General features: G+C 58.3%; 1 protein-coding gene across 4 annotated transcripts in view; it reads right to left on the reverse strand.

Moving 5' to 3' along the window:
- Positions 1 to 476: 476 nt before the first annotated feature.
- The window catches only part of SAFB2 (scaffold attachment factor B2), a 30,195-nt gene continuing 8,325 nt past the window's right edge, over positions 477 to 22,346 (reverse strand). For 3 of the 4 annotated variants that reach the window (XM_070624728.1, XM_070624727.1, XM_070624730.1), the window contains exons 7-21: positions 21,125 to 21,635; positions 20,655 to 20,704; positions 20,015 to 20,115; positions 15,777 to 15,926; positions 15,576 to 15,688; positions 11,182 to 11,312; positions 9,938 to 10,029; positions 7,111 to 7,247; positions 5,857 to 6,147; positions 4,832 to 4,972; positions 3,720 to 3,762; positions 2,713 to 2,840; positions 1,253 to 1,365; positions 1,099 to 1,165; positions 477 to 831 (exon numbers count right to left, since the gene is read on the reverse strand). In XM_070624728.1, coding sequence (XP_070480829.1) covers positions 681 to 831; positions 1,099 to 1,165; positions 1,253 to 1,365; positions 2,713 to 2,840; positions 3,720 to 3,762; positions 4,832 to 4,972; positions 5,857 to 6,147; positions 7,111 to 7,247; positions 9,938 to 10,029; positions 11,182 to 11,312; positions 15,576 to 15,688; positions 15,777 to 15,926; positions 20,015 to 20,115; positions 20,655 to 20,704; positions 21,125 to 21,635 — 2,219 coding nt within the window. In that variant the 3' untranslated portion in view covers positions 477 to 680. Of the gene's footprint in view, positions 832 to 1,098; positions 1,166 to 1,252; positions 1,366 to 2,712; positions 2,869 to 3,719; positions 3,763 to 4,831; positions 4,973 to 5,856; positions 6,148 to 7,110; positions 7,248 to 9,937; positions 10,030 to 11,181; positions 11,313 to 15,575; positions 15,689 to 15,776; positions 15,927 to 20,014; positions 20,116 to 20,654; positions 20,705 to 21,124; positions 21,636 to 22,346 lie in introns of all 4 variants that reach the window. The other variant, XR_011541337.1, reaches the window with a different exon arrangement.

Here is a 22,346-nt window from a genome sequence, read left to right on the forward strand (position 1 = left end):
TGCAGTCACCCCCGGGGGAGGGAGAGACGCGCCTGCTGTGGTGGCTGTCACCCTGGGGCAGGGATGGCGGGCTCAGGAAGCAGCCCTGGGACCAGCCAAGGCCCTGGCGGCTGTCTCTGATGGAGAGAACTGGAATGGCTCATAATCACCAGTGAGGACACTGCCCACGAGCCTGCACTCCTGGAAAATGGGTGGATCGGGGGCCAAGGAAGGGCCACCCCATCCCTGCCCCTCAGTTGGAGCCCCGAACCGCACACCAGGCCGGAACCCCCCAGGCCCCTGCACGGGGAGCCCCCACGGAACGCACAGCCTCACTCAACGAGGGCTTCCTAATGCCGACCCCACGCTGCCACCCACGAGCTCTGGGACCCCGGGCAGACGACCGTGCCCGGCACCCGGCTCCTCATCTGAGACGGGGCACGGACGCCTCGAGTGGCGGGACCACGCCCGCTCTGCAATGAGCGGACACACGCGGGTGCGAACCGTAAACTTTATTCATGGAAAATGGAATGCCTCGGTAACGGAAACCTTGTCTTAGAAACGGCAGAACAAGAACACGTTTATTTAAAAAAAAGTGACTTCACATTGAATTGCGCTACAACAGGGGGGCAGGACCTGGTTTTGCTTCTTAAAAGGGTCCCCGCATTCAAGGGACGCTGGCGGGAGCCGCGGCGCGTCGGTCAGTAGCGGCGGGCGAAGTGGGGGTGCGGGTGGGGGTGTGGGTGGGGGACGCGGCTGCCGCGGTCCTGGCCGGCCAGTCCTCCGCCTTCCAGGGCGCCCCCGGGCAGCGCGTGAGCCTGCGAGTGCCCGCCCTGTACAAAGCCGCCGCGCCTGCAACAAAGGCGCACGTTTGTCCCCGCGGCCCGCCTGGCCTTGTTCTCGCGGGCGCGTCCCCGGCCAGCGCCTTTGTCCGCGTGCGACAGAGCAGAATCGCGGGCTGCGCTGGGGTAACCGAGGACGGCCACTTGTGCCAGCTGCCAAGAGATGCTGTGGAATTTGTGTTCAAAACACCCAACCACACAAGCTGCTCGAACACACAAAAGAGGGAGAGGACGGGGAGCAGGGACAGTCAACTGGACCGCGGACAGCACTCCTTACCCAGACATCCCGCCCCGGCTGGCCATGTGCCCCGGCCCCGAGGGCCCCGACAGGCCCCGCTCGCCACCTGCAGGAGAAGAGAGAGCCTGCCAGCTCGCCCTCCGGGTAGCCTGGGGCCACCCCCGGAGGTGCCCGCCGCAGCGGCCAACCCTACCTTGCCACCGCGCGTGCTCCCGGCCCGCCGTGCCCGCGTCCACCGTGCCCGGCCAGGTGCGCTCCGGATGCTCGTCCAGCCTCTGACAGTGCTCCGTCCAGTCCCGTCCGCCCCTTTACGAAACAGAAGACAGACATGCAGCTGTCCTCATGCACCTCGACTGCAGCTGCGGGCTGGCTCATCACGCCCACGTCAGGGGCGTCTGAGCGACGTGGGCGAAGGAGGGGAACAGACCCGTCCTCAAGGACACACGTGGCCAGGGAGCACACGGGACGGTGTTTGGCACAGCTGCCATCACAGCGTGTGCGTGAGACCCCCCTCACCCCGCCAGGACGCCAGAATCCGACAGTCGGACAGGAACATGTGTTGGTGGGGATGGGTGGAGACGGGGGCCTCGGGCCTGGCAGGTCCTCAAAGAGCTAAACACACAGGGACCACCCGACCTAGCAGTGCCGCTCCAGGTACCCACCCCCCCCCGAAGAGAACGGGAACCACGTTCACATGCAGCCCTGGACACGAACGTCCACGGCAGCTTCATTCTGTAACAGCCCCAAAGTGGAAACAGCCCAGTGTCCACCAGCTAGGGAAGAAGCCACACAGCGTGTCCCTCCACACGCGGGCACACGGTGCGGCCGTGAAGAGGAGCGAGGCCCTGACACTGCCGCACGTGGACGGACCTGCACACACAACACTCAGGGAGAGAAGCAGACACAGAAGGACACACGGCGTGTGACCCCATGGACAGGAAACGTCCAGAACAGGCCGATCCACAGACAGAGAGCGGGCTCGTGGGTGCAGGGCCTGGGGGGGTTGGGGGCACTGCTGATGGGGACGGGGCTTCTTGTGGGGGGACGGAATGTTCTAAAATTGATCATAGTGATGGACGCACAACACTGTGAACACGCTTTAAACGGGTGAACCGTGTAGCATGTGAATTACTTGTTGAAAAGGCTGTGTAAGAAAAGCTTCAGAGAGAAACTCTGGGAGACTGAAATCCAAACATGGGTCCAGCGCACGGGCACCAGCGGCCCCGGCGGCGGTCCAGGCCCAGGACGAGGGCCCCAGCAGAGCCCGCACCTGGCTGTGAGGGCGACGCTATACGGCCCCAGACAGTGAGCCCGGACGTGTGCACCGGCCGCCGTCGGGCGACAGCCGCTCAGGGCGCTTCCGTCTGAGCAGCAGTGCAGCCGTGTAAGTCCCCACAGCTGGCTAAGGCAGGATGGACCAGACGACAGGAAAGGCTCGCGCGCTCAGGAGGCCGTTCGGGCAGGATGACTACGTCCACCAGCGGGCGCCCCAGCCCCGCTCAACCCCTGGACACCCCCAGAGATCCTGCGGAAGCTTGTGCTGTGACCCGGCCCCGAAAGGCCCGAGGACAAGCGGGGGAGGGGCTTCTCCTCGCAGCTGGGGCCAGTCTGGGGCCCGGGGCGGAGGGCGCAATGGGGAGCCCGCTCGCTCACCTGGGTGGTGGCGGCAGCCCCCGGGCCTCGCTCATCCTCTTGTCAGAGCCGTAGCCGCCCCAGCCGTCTCGGGAGTCCCGGCCGTGGCGCTCTGGGGGTCCGCCGTGGCTGTGGCGGTCGTCGTAGTGCTGGAAGGCACGAGAAGGGCGACTCCACCTCGTCACCCCAGACGGCCCGTCAACCCGCAGACCCAGGTGTGAGGACTCGAGGAGCACCCGCCCGCCCAGGCCCCTCTGACCCGGCGCTGCCTGAAGGCTCGCTATGACCCTGACATCACAGGAGGTCCTGCACAGCCCTTGCTTGCTGATTCCTCCTGCTCGACAACTCCTGGGGCCCCCCAGCATCATCGCTGGCACCACACCAAGCACCCGGGAAGCCCCTTCGGCCCTGTGCTTCTTGGAGCTCGGTGGCCCTGCTGAAGGGTCCGCCAAGAGTCACTTAGCAGTTTCCCCAAAGAACCAGACACCTTGTCCTTGCTGATGACGGGAGGGCCCTCCCACACGCCCAGTGCCTTCAGACCCCGCTGCGCATCCCTATGGAGGCGGCCGGGGCTCCCTCACTCCGACACCCGGAGACGAGGACCACAGATGGAATGACCAGCATCCTGGCCACCCAACCCTGCGCCCAGGAACCCAGCACATCTGGGCAGTGAGAGAGCACGCTCCAATGTTCTCCCAAACGTAGCCCTGTTTGAAAAAGCCACCATGCCGCCGCCCCACCTTCTCATGGAGGCCCAGACTGCCCTTCGCTCTGAGTCGACACCGTATGCACCCCACACGGGCGCCTGCAGATCACCAGCCACCGGGACCCCCAAACCCAGGCTCAACGACTCCCTAACTGAGCGCTAAGCAACAACTGAGAGCTCCTGGCAGTTCCCACTGGGTGAGCTGAAGCAAGGGCAGGCCCCCCGTACCAGAAACTCACGCTCACTATGCCGGCCAGACGGACGGCCCACCCCCGCCCCTGCCCCGAGGCGGCGCCCGGCCCGCGGTCGGGGTCTCACTCACCTGCCCGTCTCGCTCTCCCATCACTGCCCTCGGACCTTCCCTCCTGCAAAAGGAAAGATCTCATTCCAGCAGCCGCGACGGCCCCGCACGACACTGCTGGGGGACACGCAAGAGCTCCACCACCAGACACTCACTGTCACCACCTAAGGACGCTAAGGTACTCCGAAAGAAGAGCTGGCTCGCAGCTGAGGCTTCTCCCCGCGGGCGGGAGGGAAGTCGGGTCCCGAGGGTGGGAGGAAGGATTTCACTGGCCTAGGATCCCTCAGAGGGGCTTCCGGAGCACAGACCCAGCCCTGAAGCCAGTGCCTCCCACCTGTGGTCTGGCGACAAAAGCAGCCTCTGAGGGTCCCGAACCTCTGGTCCGACCCACTGCACGAGACTAACACTGAGCCTCAGACCACCTCCAGCGCAATGAAGGACGTGCGCAGCTTCTCAGCCGCCCTCCCCCGCTCCCCACCCTTCCAGAAGACCTAATGAACTAGGAAATGGCTCAGCGATATGCAGCCCGGGGGCCAGCGGGAAAGCCAGAAGATTCTCAGACTGGACATCGCGGGCTGCCCTCCCAAGGCATCAGACCCACTCCTGACTAAAAAAGGCACTGGCAGAAAAGGAGAAGAGAAAAAAAAGGCGCTGGCTGAAAAAGCCCACCCCGACCTTCGGAACACGAAGCGGGCCTAAAGGAACTCTCCCACCGTCGCCGGCCGCTTCTGTCTGCGGCACTGGGACCGGGAGGCTCGGGGAGCCACGGAGGCACGCCCCTTCTCGAAACAGCTGCCTCTCTGTGATTCCAGTGGGCCATGCAGGGGGAGGACGGGGGGATAAGGAGGCAGGGCCGGGGAGCGACCCCTGGGTGCTGTGAAACCCACAGCCTGGGCCCCTAAGAGGCTGGAGACCTGCCCCAGGCTGCCTAGGTGCCATCTGTGACGAGGACAGCACGTGAAACGAGCTTGGAGGCACCTCCTGCAGGACAAGTCGAGGACGTCGAAGGGACCACAGACTTGGCACCTTGCTCGGGGCCTGGTTCTAAAGCCCACGTGCAGCGGGGATGGTGCAGCAGGAACCTCACGAGTGGACCAGGCCTCAGGGGAACGGCCGCGGCGGGCGGCACTGACCTGTCGGCCACGTGGTCCTGGTACTGGCCGCGGTCGCGATGGTCGCAGTCGTGGAAGCGGTGGTCTGGCCGAGGGAGGTCGGGGCGGTATCTGTCCTCCACGGCCAGGCGCTTTCCTTCCGGCCAATAGGGATCCTCTCGCCTGGTTTTATCACAAAAAGGACGCAAATTCCACTTATGAAAGAAACCGAGGGAACAAAGGAAGGGGGTGGAGGCGCGAGCTCTCCCCCAGCCTGGTATCATCTAAAACGTCCCACAGGGCTAATCTCAAAATGTTCAATCACGATAGCTTTGATTAGAGAGATGAGAAGCCCCCAAACCGCCCCGAGGCGCCATGGTCTGCTCGGCCACCATGGTGAAAGGGCTGCTGGGAGCTTGCTGCACCACGAGGCGGCCGACACCTTGATCCCGCGCGCGCTCACACGCAAGGGAAAGGAAGGACCTGACCCTTCTGGAACGGCCTTCCAGCCGCCACACTTCCGCCTTCCCGCCTTCTACAGGAACCTGGACCTCCCGGGGCATTTTTGCAGGAACAAAGGGGATTAGATGGGGGCCAGTGAATGAGACGCCGCCCAGCTCAGGACGCCCTCCAATGACCTCCTTCCCCATTTTCACCAGCAAACCAGGCTCCCGGGCGTGGGGAGACGGTGACCGTCAGGCACACAGCGCAGAGAGCTGGAGAGCAATCCCCCCACTTTTGCACCAGGAAGGCAGTTTCCTTCCCCACCCGGTGACGCTGCCTCTCCCGCTACAAGGACACACAAGGCCCAGCGCAGCCCTGGGTTCTCCAGACCAGCTCCTGGACGGTGGCTCTGCTCCCCCAGAAACCACAGTGCCAGGGATGGGGCGGCGCGAGGAAGCACCACAGGCCCTTAGCACAGGCCCATACCGAGGCACACAGCCACCCGATTGAGACAACCCCATGGACGAGGGCACAAACGACCACGGGCTCTGCCAGGGCCCCGGCGCGCCTCGTCCGCGCGCCCCTCTCCCCACCGGGGCGCAGGAAGGGCGGCCCCCCCTCACCGGCCGTCGTCGTAGGGCCGCCGCAGCGCCGGCCGTCGCTCCTGCTCGTAGCGCAGCTGCTCCTGCTGCCGCCGCAGCTCCTCGCGCTCGCGCTGGATGCGCTCCTGCTCCTTCCTGCGCTCGCGCTCCACGCGCATGCGCTCGCGCTCCAGCCGCTCCCGCTCCAGGCGCTCGCGCTCCAGCCGCTGCCGCTGGCACTCGAGCTGCAGGCGCTCCCGCTGCAGGCGCGCCTTCTCCTTGCGCTCGTGCAGCGCCTCAAGCCGCTGCTCCCGCTCGCGCTGCTCGCGCTCCCTGCGGGCACACAGGCGGCCACCTGACGTCCCTGTGCAGGCTCAGGTGTTGGCTGCCCGACCAGGCGCTCCGGCGCGGACCGGTCCCTCCTGCCCAGCTACTTGGATCGCCGGGCACCCCACCTCCCGGCTTCCCCTTGCTCCCCACGGCACAGCCAGGGCTGAACCAGGAGGGAAGGGCGGCGGGAGACAGACCCCAGGGCCAGGTGGGGAGGATGGGCTCAAAGGCACCAAAACACAGCCCCCCATTATTGGGGAGAGAAAAGGAAAAAAGCCAAGGATGGCTGCGACTCTAAAGGCTGCTGTGGGCACAGGGCAACCCCAGGAAAAGAGGCAAAGGCCACCGGGGCTGGGAAAGCTGGCCACGTGGAGGCAGAGAGGACAGGGCTGTGGCAGAGAGGCCGGAGCATCACTGGGGACACCTCCAAGGGCTCCGCTCGAGCTCCATGAAGCCCCCAGACCCTGCGCTGCGTGGCTGTGATTTGTCACAGCAGCATGTGGAGAAATGACAAGGGGGCTCTGCTGCCCCGGTGATGGCGGAACCGGAGAGCGGCAGCGGCTGCCTACTTCCGCCCAGCCTCCCTGACGAGAGGGAGGGCGGCCAAGGATGCACTGGGGGCTGCGGCCACCTGGGAAGGCCACTAGCACAGTAGCGCCAGGAGTGGGGACGCCACTGCCATGGGGACAGCCCTCATAGCCGCCACCTGCCTGAGCCCAGGAAATGATGACCATAGAAGGGTCTGGAGGGAAGACAGAGGCCTCCACACTGGGGACCTGCCATCAGAGCCACACGCAGGGGCTGGCTCAGCGGGCCAGGGGCCGGCTGCAGCCAGAGGATGCCCTCTGGGCAGAAACGGGCTCTGAAGCCCGACACGCCATCCATGCTGTGCCGCTTGTGACCTGGGGAAATGCCGCCCCGGCCTCGGGGAGCCCCCGGGAGCCCGCCCGCCTGCCGGCCACTCACCGCCGCCGCTCAGTCTCGCGGATCTCCCGCTCCCGCTGCCTCTGGCGCTCTCGCTCCCGCTGCTCCTTGATCTTATCAAACGACAAGATGTCTCTCTTCTCTTTGCTCTCGGATTTACGGTCCTGACTCTTGGAGCTCTGTTTACCAAAAGTGCTTTATTAACATCAGAAAAGTGATTCCCACGATGGCACACTGAATAAGACGCGGACCTGGGTGACACTGGGAGTCTCCGGCCCGGGGCAGGCCATGAGCTCCGCTCTGCATCACGCCGCTCGGCCGGTCCTCTCTCAACCCGCACACAGGGCCCTCAAGGAGGAGAGGAGGCAGAGGAACCTTCGGGAACCCGCTGTCACTTCTCTGGCGTGGCAGAGCCACGGCCTCCACAAATCTACAGCCAACGAGGCTATTCGGAGCCCCGGGGCACATGCACATGACGCCACGGTGGCCCATTTGTTTAGGGGCAACAGCAGTCAGGCCAGCGGTGTGGACCACTGGAGGAGGGGCTGCTTGTCGTGCTCTCCTCGGGGGGCTCAGGCCCCAGGCAGGTGGCTGCCAAAGCCACTCCCCTGTCTGCAGAGCCCTCGGCACGTACACGGCCTTCCCGAGCACGCGTGTCCATTCTCCCTGGAGAGGGCAGCAAACACGAGTGGCCGCCTCCCCTGCGGAGGCTTCAGAGGCCGGGACGCCCCAACGGGCACGAGTAGGCCTCTCCAGGACGTGTTTACCCGGCTTGGAGCCCGGGCCCCCAGCCCTGAAGCCCAGACTCTCGCCTGGGAGACGGGTACTCAAAGGTCCTCAGCTTATCTTCCAAATCAGCCCGTGGGGGAGCAGCGACAACGAAGGACAAAGCAACCGAGAGAAAGGGGAGCAAAGGCTTTGACCAGATACTTCACCAAGAAATAACAGCAGCAAAAACCCCCCGAAAAACCAGGGGGAGGCACAGAGACACAGAGGACAACTTCCTTACAAGGACACTCTGCCACCCAAACATGGTGATGACACCCTTCGTCCACGAGACGGGCCAAAAGCTGAGATCTGGTCGCAGCCCCCTCAGTGGGAGGGAGGAGAGACAGACCCCGAGCTCCCGGGGAGGGGAGCGACCCAGTGCAGAGGCCAGCGTGGCAGAGAGCCCCGGATCGCATTCCGGGGTTCAGAACCCAGCCCCAGCTGCCCACCCAAGGTCAGCATCTCCACGACCTTGCTGAGGGCTCTCCAGGAGTCACAAGCAGACACCTCTGCACCTGCCACCACTGACGGGCTTCGGCGCCTAGACACAGGCCTGCCAGAGGCGCACAGGGAGGTGGCGCCACAGCCATTTCCGTGGGGCCGTGGAGACAAGCATGTCCCCAGGGTGCCAGTGAGGGCGCTCACAGCGCGTCCACAGATGGAATCACATGCAGCTTCAGAAGGAACGGGAGACGCAGGGCCACCCAGACAGGTCCCAGGGGCCCCATGCAGAGCGCAAGCAGCAGCCTCAAGAAGTCACGGGCTGCGTGACTCCGCCGACACCATCCTCACAGCGACACCTTCTAGAGACGTATGACGGGGGTGGGCTGGGGGGCGTGGACAGTAAAGGGGAGACACCCTGGAGCTCTCTCCGTCTCGAGTGCGGTGGCGGCCACACTCATCCTCCCTGGTGCCAGAACGTCCTGGCACGACACACGGCCCGTCCTCCAGGGTCCCCTTCCTGGCTTGTCGTGTGCGACAGTCACAGGAGACGGAACCACCGGGGGAAACTGGGTGACGGGTACCCGGGACCTCTGTACTAACTCTTACAACTTCCTGTGAGTCTGTAATTATTCCAAAACTTAAAAATTTTTTTTAACAAGTCAAACAGGAGAACTACGTCTCAACAGGTGAGGCTCCCAGGACGCAGACGCACAGAGTGCACGAGGGCAAGTCAGAGGACGCTCCTCTCCCCACGGGGCCTGTGCGCGTGCGTGCACCGCCCTCCGGGACGCGGTGTGGCCGCTGTGGGGGCAGAGGCACCCATGTGCCTGTGCTGCGTCTTCCTGTACCGCCTGGGTGCTCGTTCGCGCATCGTTACTACTCATTTTTTTTACATCAGTTATTTGAGTGGTAAGATCACGTGTCTCTTTTTTCCTCTAGATTTCTCTGTATTTTATGATTTTCATGGAGGCCACAGAAAGAGCAGCATAGGAACTGCTGCCTCCTGGAATCCAGATGTTCGCTCTGAAGTGAAGTCTCGACACCGCCCAGTGCACCTGGAGGAACGACTCCGCGGTCCCTGAAAGGGCTCTGCTGTGCTCGAGAACCTTCCAGCTAGAACCTTCGGATGGGAAGCAGAGGGCTTGTCTCCCAGAGCGGGAAAAGCCAGTGCGAAGCCCCCAGCGTGCCCAGCTGCGTGTCCAAGGTAGGCAGCGCGGCTCCTTCTCGGGTGACGGGGCACGCTCAGTGCTAAGGTGGACTTAGCTTCTGGGTTATTCAACAGAAGATCAGAAAGTCGACTCCAGAAACTGAACAAACCACGAGGAAACTAAGCACAGAGCAGACCCCGCCCTCCGACGAGAAAAGCAGGTCCCACCCGTCCTACGGATGGGGCGCTGCTGTCCGAGCGGCTCACCCTGACGAAGGCTCGGTGAGGGGGCCACAGGGGAAGCCAACACGGCAGGGGACTGTTTTGAAATAAGTTCTAGAACCTGCGTTCTGTCTGTACACACAACCTGAACAGTCAAGGACGGGCCTGCCGACGACTTCAAAGAACTGAGAATTTTAAAGGTGAAAGCACTGTTGTCATAACGCCAATCAAAGTGGCCGCTAAGCGCCCCCACGACGGCGGGCCTGCAGGGGCGGGTGCAATACTCACCCTCTCTTTGGACCTGCTCGTGGTCTTCACGCTAATGACGGGCTCTCCCTTCGATTTGTCCATGACGACCGTCCGTTCCATTCCTCTGCTTCCTTGAGGAAGAAACAGCCACCTCTGAGAACACACGGCACCCCACAGCCCGACAGCGAGCAGACACTCGAGTGACTGACGCCCTGGGAGCCTCTGCACCCCTCTTTCTCCTCCAGCAGAGACAGTACCAGCAAGAGGCCACCCCGGCTGGCAGTGGCTGGCGCACCTCGACAGGCCCGTGCCCACGTGGACGGCGGTGCCCGCGATCTGCTCACACCTTACACCTGAGATATGAGTCGGAGAACATTCCATGCCATGTGCACACACCCGCCCTGCAGGCTTCCTCGAGCCCACACCAAACCCCCAGCATGACCAGTCTCGATTTTTATCCCTCCCACACATTCTAGAAGGCTCTGCGGAATCTGGGTCCTGGTGCTCTGAATCAGACACTGCCGGCTCCAAGGGAGCCCCAGCCGATGGGGGGCTTCCCTTCACCTCCTACAGCGATAAAGGCTTGCAAACCCGTCTCCCCCGACACGACCACCGGGCGCCCCCCGCTGGAGCGAGTCGTGATTTCGGCAGATCTGCGACACTCGGGGAACATCGTCAAAGCGCGTCCCTCACGAGTGCCGGCCAATTACCCGAACATCTAAGATCTAACTCGTCGTCATTCGCTCCAGCAAATTCCAGATGGTTGGGTTTCGCTTCTGGTTTTTGGGTTGTTTTGGGAGAGGAAGAATTTTATTGTTTGCCACAAACATTCTGTGGCGTCTCAAGCCAATCGGAAGGCACAGAGCACAATGCATTTGTATAAAATGCCGACAGGGGTGTGCTCTCGTCTGTCACCTTCCCAGGGCACGGGTGTTGTGAGGTTTTTGCTTTCTCTGTTTTGCACGCCGGCCGGCTTGCACATCAATGCAGGATAAAGCTGACCGCACAGCTGAATTAGCGACAAGGAGCCAGGCCGCCTCCTCCTGCACACCCCGCACTCTCCTCTGCCAAAGACTCAGGAGAAGCACAGCCCGGCCCTGAGCCAGCAGCCCGGACGCCGCCCGGTGCCTGGTGTCAGGGAGAAAGCCCCGCGGCCGCTTCCCCACCGGGGACCCCGCTGCCCTGACTTCCCCCGAAAGCTGGCCGGGCCCACGTGCTCCAACACCCACCCAGCCCTGTCCCCAGGCTCCGCCCTGCTCGTGGGCACGTAAAGGACGCCTCACCTGATTTGGTGACTCGGGACCGATCGGTGGGCCCTGGCTTCAGCTCATCTTCGTCTTTTTCCTCCTTTTTAATGTCTTCAGGCCTTTTCTCCTCCTTCTTATCGATCTTCTCTTCCTTCTTAATTACGGTTCTATTAAAAGACACGGTTATCAAACTCGAGTTCCTGAGACTGTGACAGGAGCGGGTCACACACACTCACACTTGCACACGGACCCCAGCAGCCGGCGGCCAGCGGATGGGGATGATCTGAAAACCGTGCTAAAGATAAGACCCTCTCTAGATGCAGCCCCCACTCCCACGTCGGTTACTAATGGTTATTAATCTAGAAAGATGCAGAAGGAAGCTGCGGGTTCCTGGTGCCGTCTCCCCACAATGCCAGACGCAGGGATGCGCGAGGCAGGCAGGCGGGCAGGCGTACACGGGCAAAACTCCACGCACACAGCAAGGCTTGTTAAGAGCTCATCTTAAGTGTCCCGTTTTGTACGTGCGGAGTATTATTTTCAGGTTTTCTAGGGAAAACGTTTTTTCCAATAAGTCCAGCATCAGATAGAATGGGGGTACAGGACGGGGACAGGAGGCTCCTGCTCATGAAGCAGTGGGTCACTTGCGCTGGACACCAACACGCCACACCTCGCAGCTTCCGCGGACTGCGGCGGAGTTAAAATGACACACGACGTGCCAGCAAGTGTGCAAAGTCTAACACTCCACCCGAAGGCGGTTTGATCGTAAGGCAGGGAAACAAGTCATGGTCGCCAGCCCATGCTGTCTGCCCCATTCCCTCATGCCGTCTGTCTCGGCCGTCAACCCCGAGCTTACTCAGGCCCAGGGCGGGTAAGCCGGGCCCGCAGGCCTCTGACCGGTGCTGCCCGCCCCCTCGACCCCACGAGCGGGCCCAGCTCAGGCTGACCGAGGAGACCTCCCAGCTCACTCCGCCTCCCTCCTAAACTTGCACAGCATGGAGCTGTGGGCTTTAAAATGATACCCATTTTCAGAAAATTTTTCATTTTAAAATTTTAAAAACTGTAAATATGCACAGGTAATCACTGATGGTGTGTACCAGAATCAACAACGTGCTGGTTTCCTTTTTAAACCAACACTATGGACACAGCAGACGTCACAGATGCAGGACTGCCCCTTATCCACGGTCTCAGTTATCCGAGGTCCACCACGGGCCGAAAATATTAAATGGAAAATTTCAGAAGCCAACCATTTGTAACTTCTAAATCATGTGCTTTTCTGAGAAGCATGATGGAATCAAGCTGTGCCCGGGTCCCGCGTGTCCACGCTGTGTACGCCCCCCCCCGCCCTCAGTCCCTGAGGGGTCGTCTCGCGTCTCAGATCGACTGTCACGGTATCGCAGGGCTTATGCTCACGTCGCCCGGATTTCACTTAATCACGGCCCATCAAGGCGCGAGAGCAGTGACGGTGGCCACTCGGGTACGCCCGAGAGAAGCTGTAAATGCTTCCTTTAGCGAAAAGATGAAAGCTCTCGACTTATTAAGGAAAGAAAAAAATCATATGCTGAGGTCGCCAAGATCTATGATAACTTTTATTGCAGGATATTGTTATAATGGCTCTATTTAATAGTAGCTATCATTGTTAACCTCTTCCTGTGCCTGGTTTTATAAATTAGACTTCATCGTACAGGGAAAAACTATGAAACTGTGTGTGTGTATGCACACTACACACACAAACACAAAACATATATGTGTATATCACACATTCGGCATTCTCTGAGGCTTGAGGCATCCACGGGGGGTCCTGGAACGCACCCCTGTGGATCAGGGGGACCACGGTACACTCGTCCCCCCCCCCCGCATCACCGTGAGCACCGCCACCGCACCGTCACTGCCCATCACCCGGCTCCTGCTCCTGCGACTGCAGTACACGCACGGTCACATGACCATGAGGACCCCTGCGCTGACGTCACTTCTTAAGACTGACGCAAGGGGACGGCACCGAGGTGGGCTCTACAGCGCTCCTCGGCTCACACCCCAAGGCCCATCCGCGTGGACACACACAGCTCTGGGCCCTTTCACCTGCAGCACAGCAGCCCTCGGCTGGTCACCGGCCCCTCCTGACAGGCACAGACGCTGCTTCCAGGAGCTAGGGCTGCAGAGAAGGCCACCTGAGGCAGCTCCGTCATGCCTCCCTGACTCCTGCGGGACGGCTACCTGCCCTGTACTCCCAGGGCGTCTCCGAAACACAAAGGAACTGGGGTAATGCTAATTACGTAAGCAGTCATTTCTAAGAAACAAATATGTATATAGGAAAAGGGCTGGAGGGCTACACACCCAAAAGCGTCGCCCCCAAGGGTGGGAGTGTGCTTGACACGTGCGCGCTTTCCAAATGGCATTGACACACACTCGCTGCTCGTCCAAGACAGCGAGGACAAGCCCCCCTCTCTGGAAAAGTCCCTCTATGCTGCTTAGGCTAACCTAAACCTGGAAATCCTTAAAACAAAAGAAAAGGTTAATGGAGGTGTTTATTTAAAGAGAAAAATATGGTTCAAACCAATCTGAAAACGTTCAACCTCCTAGGGAATCCACTGGAAGGCCGTCTGGTTTGAAACCTCTCCAGTTCATCATCTGGTTAAGGGCCCCCACACCGGGGCAGGGCGCCAGCCTGGACCGCATCCCAGCCCTGCCGCCCCCTCGCTGGGCACCTCCACTGGCTGAGCCCGCTCCCTCTTCCACTAGAGCACAGACGCCAGGACGGGCCCGGGACTAACGGAACCACCGACAACCATGAGCTAGTCATGCCCCTTCCTCTCTTCCACAAACACGGCGCACTTTCGCGATCCAACAACCAACGCGGGAGATGCACCCCCAACACCGTGGACACAAGGACTCTCCACGGCTCCCCAGTTCTCCCAACACCAACTGGCCAGTGCTGCAGACAGGGTGTGTCTCCTTGGAGAGGCTGCTGAGAAAATGACCGGACTCACTCCTAAACACACAAAGGCTGGTCTCATGCCCACTGCTCAGGGGCCGACAAATCCCAATTTGGCCACCATGACTGGCAATCAGGGGCTGGCCCAGTGGCGTAGCAGGTAAAGTTCTCACACTCAGCTTTGGCAGCCCGGGGTCTGCAGGCTTGGATCCCGGGCATGGACCTCTACATTGCTCATGTGCCATGCTGTGACAGCATCCCACATACAAAACAGAGGAAGATGGGCATGGATGTTAGCTCAGGGCCAATCTTCCTCACCAAAAAAAAGGACTGGCAATCACACCTTTACAAACCAAGTTCAACTTAGCAGGATTGACCACGTCCACAGCCACGTTTACTCGACTATAAACGTTCCTATAAAACAGCAAAATGGAATCACTAGGAGACTGGCAGAGTCTCAGCAAAAGTTCGATTTTTAGAGCGTGAGTGGATGTAGACGTGGAAACAGCTTGTGTCGACATTATGAACTGAATAGACGCTCAGTGCTGAGAACAGTGCCGTATCCAGCACGTCACCAAAGACTACCTTCTCAGAAAGATATGCCTGCGATTTTTTTTTGGTCAGGAGTTAACACCTGTGCCCATCTTCCTCTGTTTCATATGTGGGACACCGCCACAGCATGGCCTGACGAGCGGTGTTAGGTCTGCACCCGGGATCCGAACCCAGGAATCCTGGGCCTCTGAAGCCGAGCGTGTGAATGAAACCACTACACCACCGGGCTGGCCCCAAACCTGAGATTTTGATAAAAGTATAAATAAGCAGTGCCTGCTTTGAAAGACCTGTCCCTATTTCCATCTGGATTAAAGAAACAAACTGCATCCTCTATAGACAGTGTAGCTCAGACCCGGAGTTCCCAAACCACTGTGTCAAGGTAGCCCCGGGGACCACAGAGAGCTCAGGCACCCTGGGGCGTTTTAAGTCTCCGACTTGACAGTGGTCAGATACCACACAGACACTCGCGTGAGGCCATTCACTTCAGTACTAAATCGGGCTGCATCCTTTTAGACGATGCTGCATCTTTGCAAAGCTGGGTTTCCGCAGTTGCTTTGATAAAAAGCAGGAGCTGCGTGAAAACCAGTCTGGCTCAGGAAACGAGTCCAAGGTTTGAGAGGCCGTGCAAGGGCCCAGAATGTAGAATGAAATAAAAATATTACTCTTTCATTTCGTGTGTGTTATGTTTTTCAACAGGCTACTAAGCTGTCTGAACATAAACACTCATTAAGGATCAGCAGATCCATTTTTTAGGTACTGGTTAATTCACAAAACGTCTTTATTGAAAGCTGAGGATGGAAGTGGCAGCACGAAGAAAGATCACCTGGGATGTGACCGGGAGGCTGTTCACGGCGAGGAGGACGCACGCTCGCTCCCTGCCGGCCCCGAGGCTGCCGCCCGCCCCTCCCAGCCCTCCACCCAGGAGAAAGGTGTTCAAACGTCACTTTACTTTTCCACTTTGACCTCCACAGGATGGTATCTGTCAGCGCTCGTTAACTTTTCCTTCTTCACTTCGCACTCTTTTCGGTCGGACAGCTTTTTGCCAGCTGGTTCGTTTTTGGCCTAAAACACAACACGGGCAGAAACGGCTCAGGGTCCACGTGCCCCTGATGGGGGACCTGGGCAGGGGACACCGGCGCGCACCGCTCACCTTCTCCACGGAGATCATCCTCCCGTGCAGCTCCGTCCTGTGCAGGTGGCTGATGCACTTGGTGGCCTCGTCGGACGTGGACATGGTGACGAAGCCGTAGCACCGAGCCCCAGGGCTGCGGGCGTTGGTTACCACTTTGGCCCCAACAACCTTCACGAGAAAGGGCACCCTTATTCCCGCCTCCAAGTGAGAAAGCACATGACGCGTCCAAAGTGATCAGCAGCTAAGTGACCATCAGAACCACTTCCACCAGTTTTTACTTCTCTGGAAACTAGTTTCTCAGAATGAGTTATTAAAGCGGTTCTAATTAACCCCGCCCTATCGAAATACGATTGCTTTCGATACAAGACCAGCCCCTGGAATGACAGAAAACAGACAGGAAAAGCTGAGGACAGTTCAACGGCACTAACCACACTCGTCAATGAACCAGAGGTCCTTCCCACTCGGATCACTTCCTGCGATGCCACTGTCCCCGTGGCTGGCTGGGGGCTAGCCACTCAGACATGCACTCATCCCTGCGGGCACGGCTGAAACGGCTCTGATACAGATGCGGAGTGGACTTCCGCTCCCGGCCGGGATGAAGTCCCTAGCATTTACGCCCCCGCTGCCTGGAAAATCTAAACAACTGGAGGCCACGTAGGCCACAAGGGTTTTTAGACACCGGACATCAGCCCTCACAGGACGGGGAGTCCTGTAAGCGGGGAGCACACAAGGTGAGCCATGCGGCTGCCCTGGCTCACTGCCTGGGGCCTCCGGGGAGGAGGAACTGAGGGGGCGGTACCCCGAGTCAAGCAGAGCTCAGTCTGAGGAGATCAAGGCAGTGAGAGAGCAAAGAGCCACACAGAGCCCTGAAATTCACGGGGCATCGGCTGAGTGCTCACAGAGTGCGGTCCCGGGAGTGGACAAAGCCAGCCCCGAACGAAGGCTGCTCTGGCCCCGTGAAGTCTAACAGCCCCAGGAGGAGCAAGTGACAGACCGTGTCTCAGCAGGAGCTCCAGGACATTTACAGGGACACAAGAATAACCTGCTCCCGACACGGTAAAGCGCGAGGTCTGCTGTCTGATTAAATGACAAGGCTCGCCAAGCAGCAGAGAATCCGATGCTAACGAAGAAAAGAAAAAACAGTCAAGAGGAGCAGGCCCAGAAATGACACGACGATCGACTTAGCGGACGTGGATCGTGAACAGTTATTTCAGCCGTACCGTGAATGTTCAAGAAGGTGGGGGAATGACTGAGCACCCCAGGTAAACACACGGAAGATACTGAAAAGGACCCAAACCTGACTTCTGGAGGAGACGACGACGCTAGACGGGACTGACAGTGGACGCTGCAGAAGAAAAGATTCGGGCAGGTGAAGACATAGTAAGAGAAGCCGTTCAAAATGAAACCAAGAAAAAAAGTGGAAAACAAAACAAAGCAGAGCGGCGGGGAGCTGGGGGACGCGACTCGCAGAGTCCTCAGAGGCAAGGAGCACACACGAAGGCAAAGCACGGCGGCAGACAGCCCCACGGCAGGGATCAAGGGAAAATCGCACGGCAGCGGAGGAAGAGGAGCCATGGTGCGCTAAGGAACAAAGGCGAGAACACAGCAGACAGGGCGGAAACGACGGGAGCCAGAGGGCCGTGGAGTGGCACTGCCGTCTGGAAGAAGATCACCCAGCCGGGAACGCCACACCCGGTGAAAACAGCTTTCAAGCTGAAGGCAGGAGACGACTTTTTCAGACTTGTGAAAGCAGCAGGAAGGCACCATCGGCGAGCCCGTGCTATGAGGAAGGTTTAAGTGGGGAGGAGAAAGAGACCCAGTGGGAACCTGGGTGTATGAAAAGGAGTAAAGAGCACCCCAAATGGCAAACAGGGGAAACTAAAAACCCATGTCTTTTCTTATTTAAAAATCTCTTTAAAAGATAGCTGTCTCAAGCAAAAACAAAAGCAAAACACACACACACACAAACAAGCCCATCATGTACTGTGTGGTTTATTAAATAGAAGTAAAACGTATGATGATAACACCACAAAGGCTGGGAGGGGACATGGCAGAGCACTGCTGTAAGGTTCTTGTGCCATCTGGGAACTGGATAACATCGCTGGGGGACAGACCACGGTTAAGTCGAGATCTGTACCATAATTCCTACAAGCAACCACTAAAAAAAAGTAGCTCATCCAATGGGTCAAGGAAGAAATCAAGAGGAATCAAAAACTACCATAAGAAAAGTGAAAACGGAAATACAACACACCATGACTTCTGGGATGCAGCCAAAGCCGTTCTAAGAGGGAATTTCCTAGCAATAAAGGCCTATCTCAAGAAACAAGGAAAATATCTAATAAACAACCTACCTTTACACAAAGAACTAGAACACAGTTACACTAGTTATATATACTAGTTATAGATAATAAGCCACAAATCACAAAAAACACTCAATACAAAAGGCGGCAGACAACCAGGAACAAGGGATCCAAGAAGAAACAGCAGAGAGAGAAAACACAGAGCAAGATCGGGGACTGATTGCCCCTGGACCCACTGGCCACGGGCAGGACATCCAAGCAGTGGGGCGGAGCCGGCCTGTGGGGAGTGCCCGAGACGAAGGGCCCTGGGCTCTGGCTCCGACCACCTGATTCAGCGGGTCAACGTGAGTGAGCCACCCCCTCTCTCCAGAGCGCAGTGTCCCCAAGTGCGAGACGACAGAGGGGGTCCTATGCTCTCCAGGTTCCCAGCAGACCCTGACATTCACGCTTCTGCCCGCAGCGATGCAGGAGCACTGCTCTCCTGCAGAGGAAAGCCCCGATCTGACCAGAGCACCCATCTGGGGCAAAGGGGACCAGAGCCTCCGCAGAGAGGGACACGAATGTCAGTTCTCCCATCAGAGATGAAGCTGCACATTCTTCCCCCTCCTCCAGGGCAGGGGCTGAGCCAATTATGGGCCATGTGACCTTTCCATCAAACTAATCATCCTTGCAAAGGCATCACTTCTGACGACAGATAAACCCGAACGAGAGCAGACACCACGAGAAGCTCGAACATCCCTGTCCCCCCGCTGCCCTCGGCCATCGGCCCTCACAGCGGCCTCTGGTTAGTTCAGTTACAGAGCTTGTCCCACCGCAGGGCTTTCCCAAGTCCTGCTCTGAGTCCAGAGCTGAGCTCCATGGGCAAGGCCGACTCTAACCACGTGGGCCTTGCCCTAAACCTGATTTGCTCAGGGAGCTCTGCTGAACCCACCTGCCCAGCCTAAATCAGGTCTCCCCACCACACACAGAGGGCACGCTGTAATTCTCCTTCATATACTTATTGTGATGTGTTCTGTGTGTTTATTTCTTAAATGATTTTTCCACCAGACTGCAGGCCAGGGACCTTGTATCTGTCAGGTTCCGCTTTGGAATCAGGGCCTGAGTCGAGAAGGAGGTCAACAAAATAACTGAACGGGTAGGTTACAACTTAACAGTTCTCTTAGCCTGGCTGAATGCTTCCTGTGGGTCCTGTCTGCTTGTCACTAATGCATTCACCAACACCTCATCGGGTGACACGGACCTGAGCAATGAACCCTTGGGCAGCCAGGATGGCACAGCCGCCAAACCTCTGCCTGGAGTCCCTGTGACTTCTTGACACCCAGCAGTAATTGCCCACGCCCTGCTGGAGGGCCACTCCACAGGGCCACGGCAGTCCCTCGGGCTGAGAACAAGACTCTTTCGTTATCCAACTCCAAGACAGGGGAATTGCTTTCAAGTGTCCTTCGAGTCCCTCGGAAGGCTTCTGAATTCTGTGATTTTCCTCCTGCCCCCGTGAGCATTATAGTAGTTCATTTACTTTTAAACCACTATTACGTGCCAGTTCTCAACCCACACAAGATGTCAGAAGAGATGAAAGTGGACTCTTACTCATGGTTAAGGAAAAGGACACGCCCGCTCCCAGTTCTGCGTAGGTCAGAAGGCAGCAGCCTCCTTAAGAGGAGTCAGGACCACGAGAACATTACACAGTAGCTCTTTGTACCCACTTTTGGAGTGGTGTTCCTCTGTGCCACAAGGAGCTACCTGCTCCCCGTCACCCACTCTTGCCCAAGGAACAAGGCACACCACCCAGGACTGGGCGGGGGGCTCCCCCTGGGGTTTTTTATTGTAGTGGTTGTTTTTCAAGACCAGAAATGAGAACCAATACAATTCAACAAAGCCAGAACTCAGTTTCTGAGCTCCTGCGTTGACTTCTTAACGCCAACGCGAGGCTGGGGGCAGGACGCACGGAGAGCATACCTTGCCGTACTTGCTGAAGAGGTTCTTCAGATCGGTGGCCCGAGTCGTGGAAGACAGCCCGCTCACCCACAGGTTCTTCCCCGAAGCGCTGCCGGCCCGCCCTGGAGCAGGAGGGAGACGGTCACGCCCCGCCGCGGGCTCTAACAGGGAGCATGGCCGTCCTGGGACGGGAGCCCTCTCTTCAACCTAACTACGTCTGCTGTCAGCCCTCCCGACTCAAGAATTTAAATGCTGCCAACACACAGGACGGGACACAGAAAGTCTGCATCCTGGGAACTGAGAGTCCTTACGGTAGGGATAACCGTGCCCGTGTCAGCAACAGCGGGAATGCCTCTCCACGCCCAGTGCTCAAGCAGGACAGCAGTGGCTGCGACCCTGGTCACATTATTATTCCATGGGCAGAAAGACTCCTGTCCTGCGATACGGTTCTCACTACCCCATAAATGATAACCACGCTAAAGACACAGAAGACACGAGCTCACCAACGTTTAACGCTCGTCTCTCGAGGTGCCCACTGGCTGGTTAATTCCAGGAATCCACAATAAAGCAAACTACTGGGTCCAGACTGTGGACGCCTGCAGGCCCCCCTCCCCAGACAACGGCTCCGAAGGTGGCTCCCACCGCGTGAGTTAAACCATACCTTTTTCATCCTTAATGATTGGCTTTATATCTTTTTCTTCCTTAAAAGAGCTAGAGACAAAAGTTAATGTTACTCATACAGGAAAAACACGAAAGAGAACTAAATTAAAAGTATGATATGTGCTAAAACTGAATACCTACCAGAAAATTAGTCTGAAATAAAACTTTACCAGACACCTTTGCAAGCTTCTAGTGGGAATCTGACCCCCAAATACAACGTCAGATTCTTAAAAGTCAATTCGATTTAGCTGAAGGGAGCGCTTAATTTAAGAACACAACCATAGTAGGTTGAGAAAAAGAAACGGAATCGAATCGCCCATTAAAAATACACAAAGAGAAATCAAACATTCTTTAGCAGTAAACTAGTGTCATCAGTCTGGCTGGCCAATGGCAGGACAACAGCTTATGCGTGTCATTAAACGACCCATGAAAAGGAGATAGCGTCTGGTCTAAAACTGAGAAAAAACAAACCTCATTTTCTGATCAGCGCCCTCACTGGCTGAGGACTCTTTAGGAGCCGGAGGGACTTCATTACAAGCTTCAAAAGCAAGCTTCGGCCCGTCTTCGTGGCTATCCCCGGGCTCGGGGCTCGAGGCTTCCGGGGGCGCTTCCGCGGCCTCCTCGCTACAGGCTCCCGCGGGCTCGCAGGCTCCCCTGCTCTGCTCCGCTCGCTGCTCTAGCCCTACAGGCTCGCAGTCCGTCCGCGCGCCAGCGCCCGGCTCCTCCGCCGGCTCCCTTTTCACTACCGCTAACAGGCTGTCTGCCTGGCTCGCCTGAGCCTGGCCCGGGGACTCGCCGGCCACATCTAAAGCACCCTCCTCCGGGTGGCCGCTGCCAAAAAGGTCCTCTTCCTCCGCAAGCTTTCTGTCTGGCCCCACGCTACTTGTATCCTGGGCAAATGGCTGCTCCAGCTCGGGACCTTCTTCTTTTACTGGCTCAGATTTACAAGTTTCCCCCAAAATGTCGAGTATTTTCTCATTTTCTACGGATTTAACAGGAATAGAATGGCACAAGGTTTAATTACCAGGGAAATAAAGCAATCACAAATGCGGCACGGGCACGGCGGCCACACTAACACGAAGAGAAGAGCTAGCTACACAGAGATTGGAAAACCCGCGGGGACACACACTCACACCGGGTACACTACCTGCGCTGCGACCACCGCTAGGCAAGCCTCTACGCTACAGGGAAGAGAAGAGAAAAGGCCCCACAGATTTAAACACCCACAACCATTCGGCTGCTTCCCGAACGTCTTCGTGTGTCTGTTCAAGTCTGGGGCTTCTGACTTCTTTTTCCAATGTCCGAGGCGGCGAAGCGAATGCCATCACCGTTCACTGACAGCTCAATTTCCAAATTTCTTCGCGTTTCTTTTAACAGAACAGTCCAACATGAAAACCAGACTCTCTTCCGACGGCGGGAGATACGCGCAGTCCAGGAGGGGAGGACACGTTGGAAATTCTCATGGAGAAACAGTTTCCTCTTCTGGGATCCACCCTTTCTGGGGTCCCGAGCGCCCTGACACCGCTTTATCCTGCCTCAACTGCACTAACGGAAAGGCCGGCAGCAAGATATCACAAGATCTGTTTCATGTGTGGAAACACATGGAAGAATCGCTTAAATGCCACGCTACGTGGTCAGAGGGAGGAAATCACGACTGCCCCTCACCAAACACAGCGGCCTCTAGGCCAGCACG

This window comes from Equus przewalskii, chromosome 6, assembly GCF_037783145.1.
Source record: "Equus przewalskii isolate Varuska chromosome 6, EquPr2, whole genome shotgun sequence".
Lineage (NCBI taxonomy): Eukaryota > Metazoa > Chordata > Mammalia > Perissodactyla > Equidae > Equus > Equus przewalskii.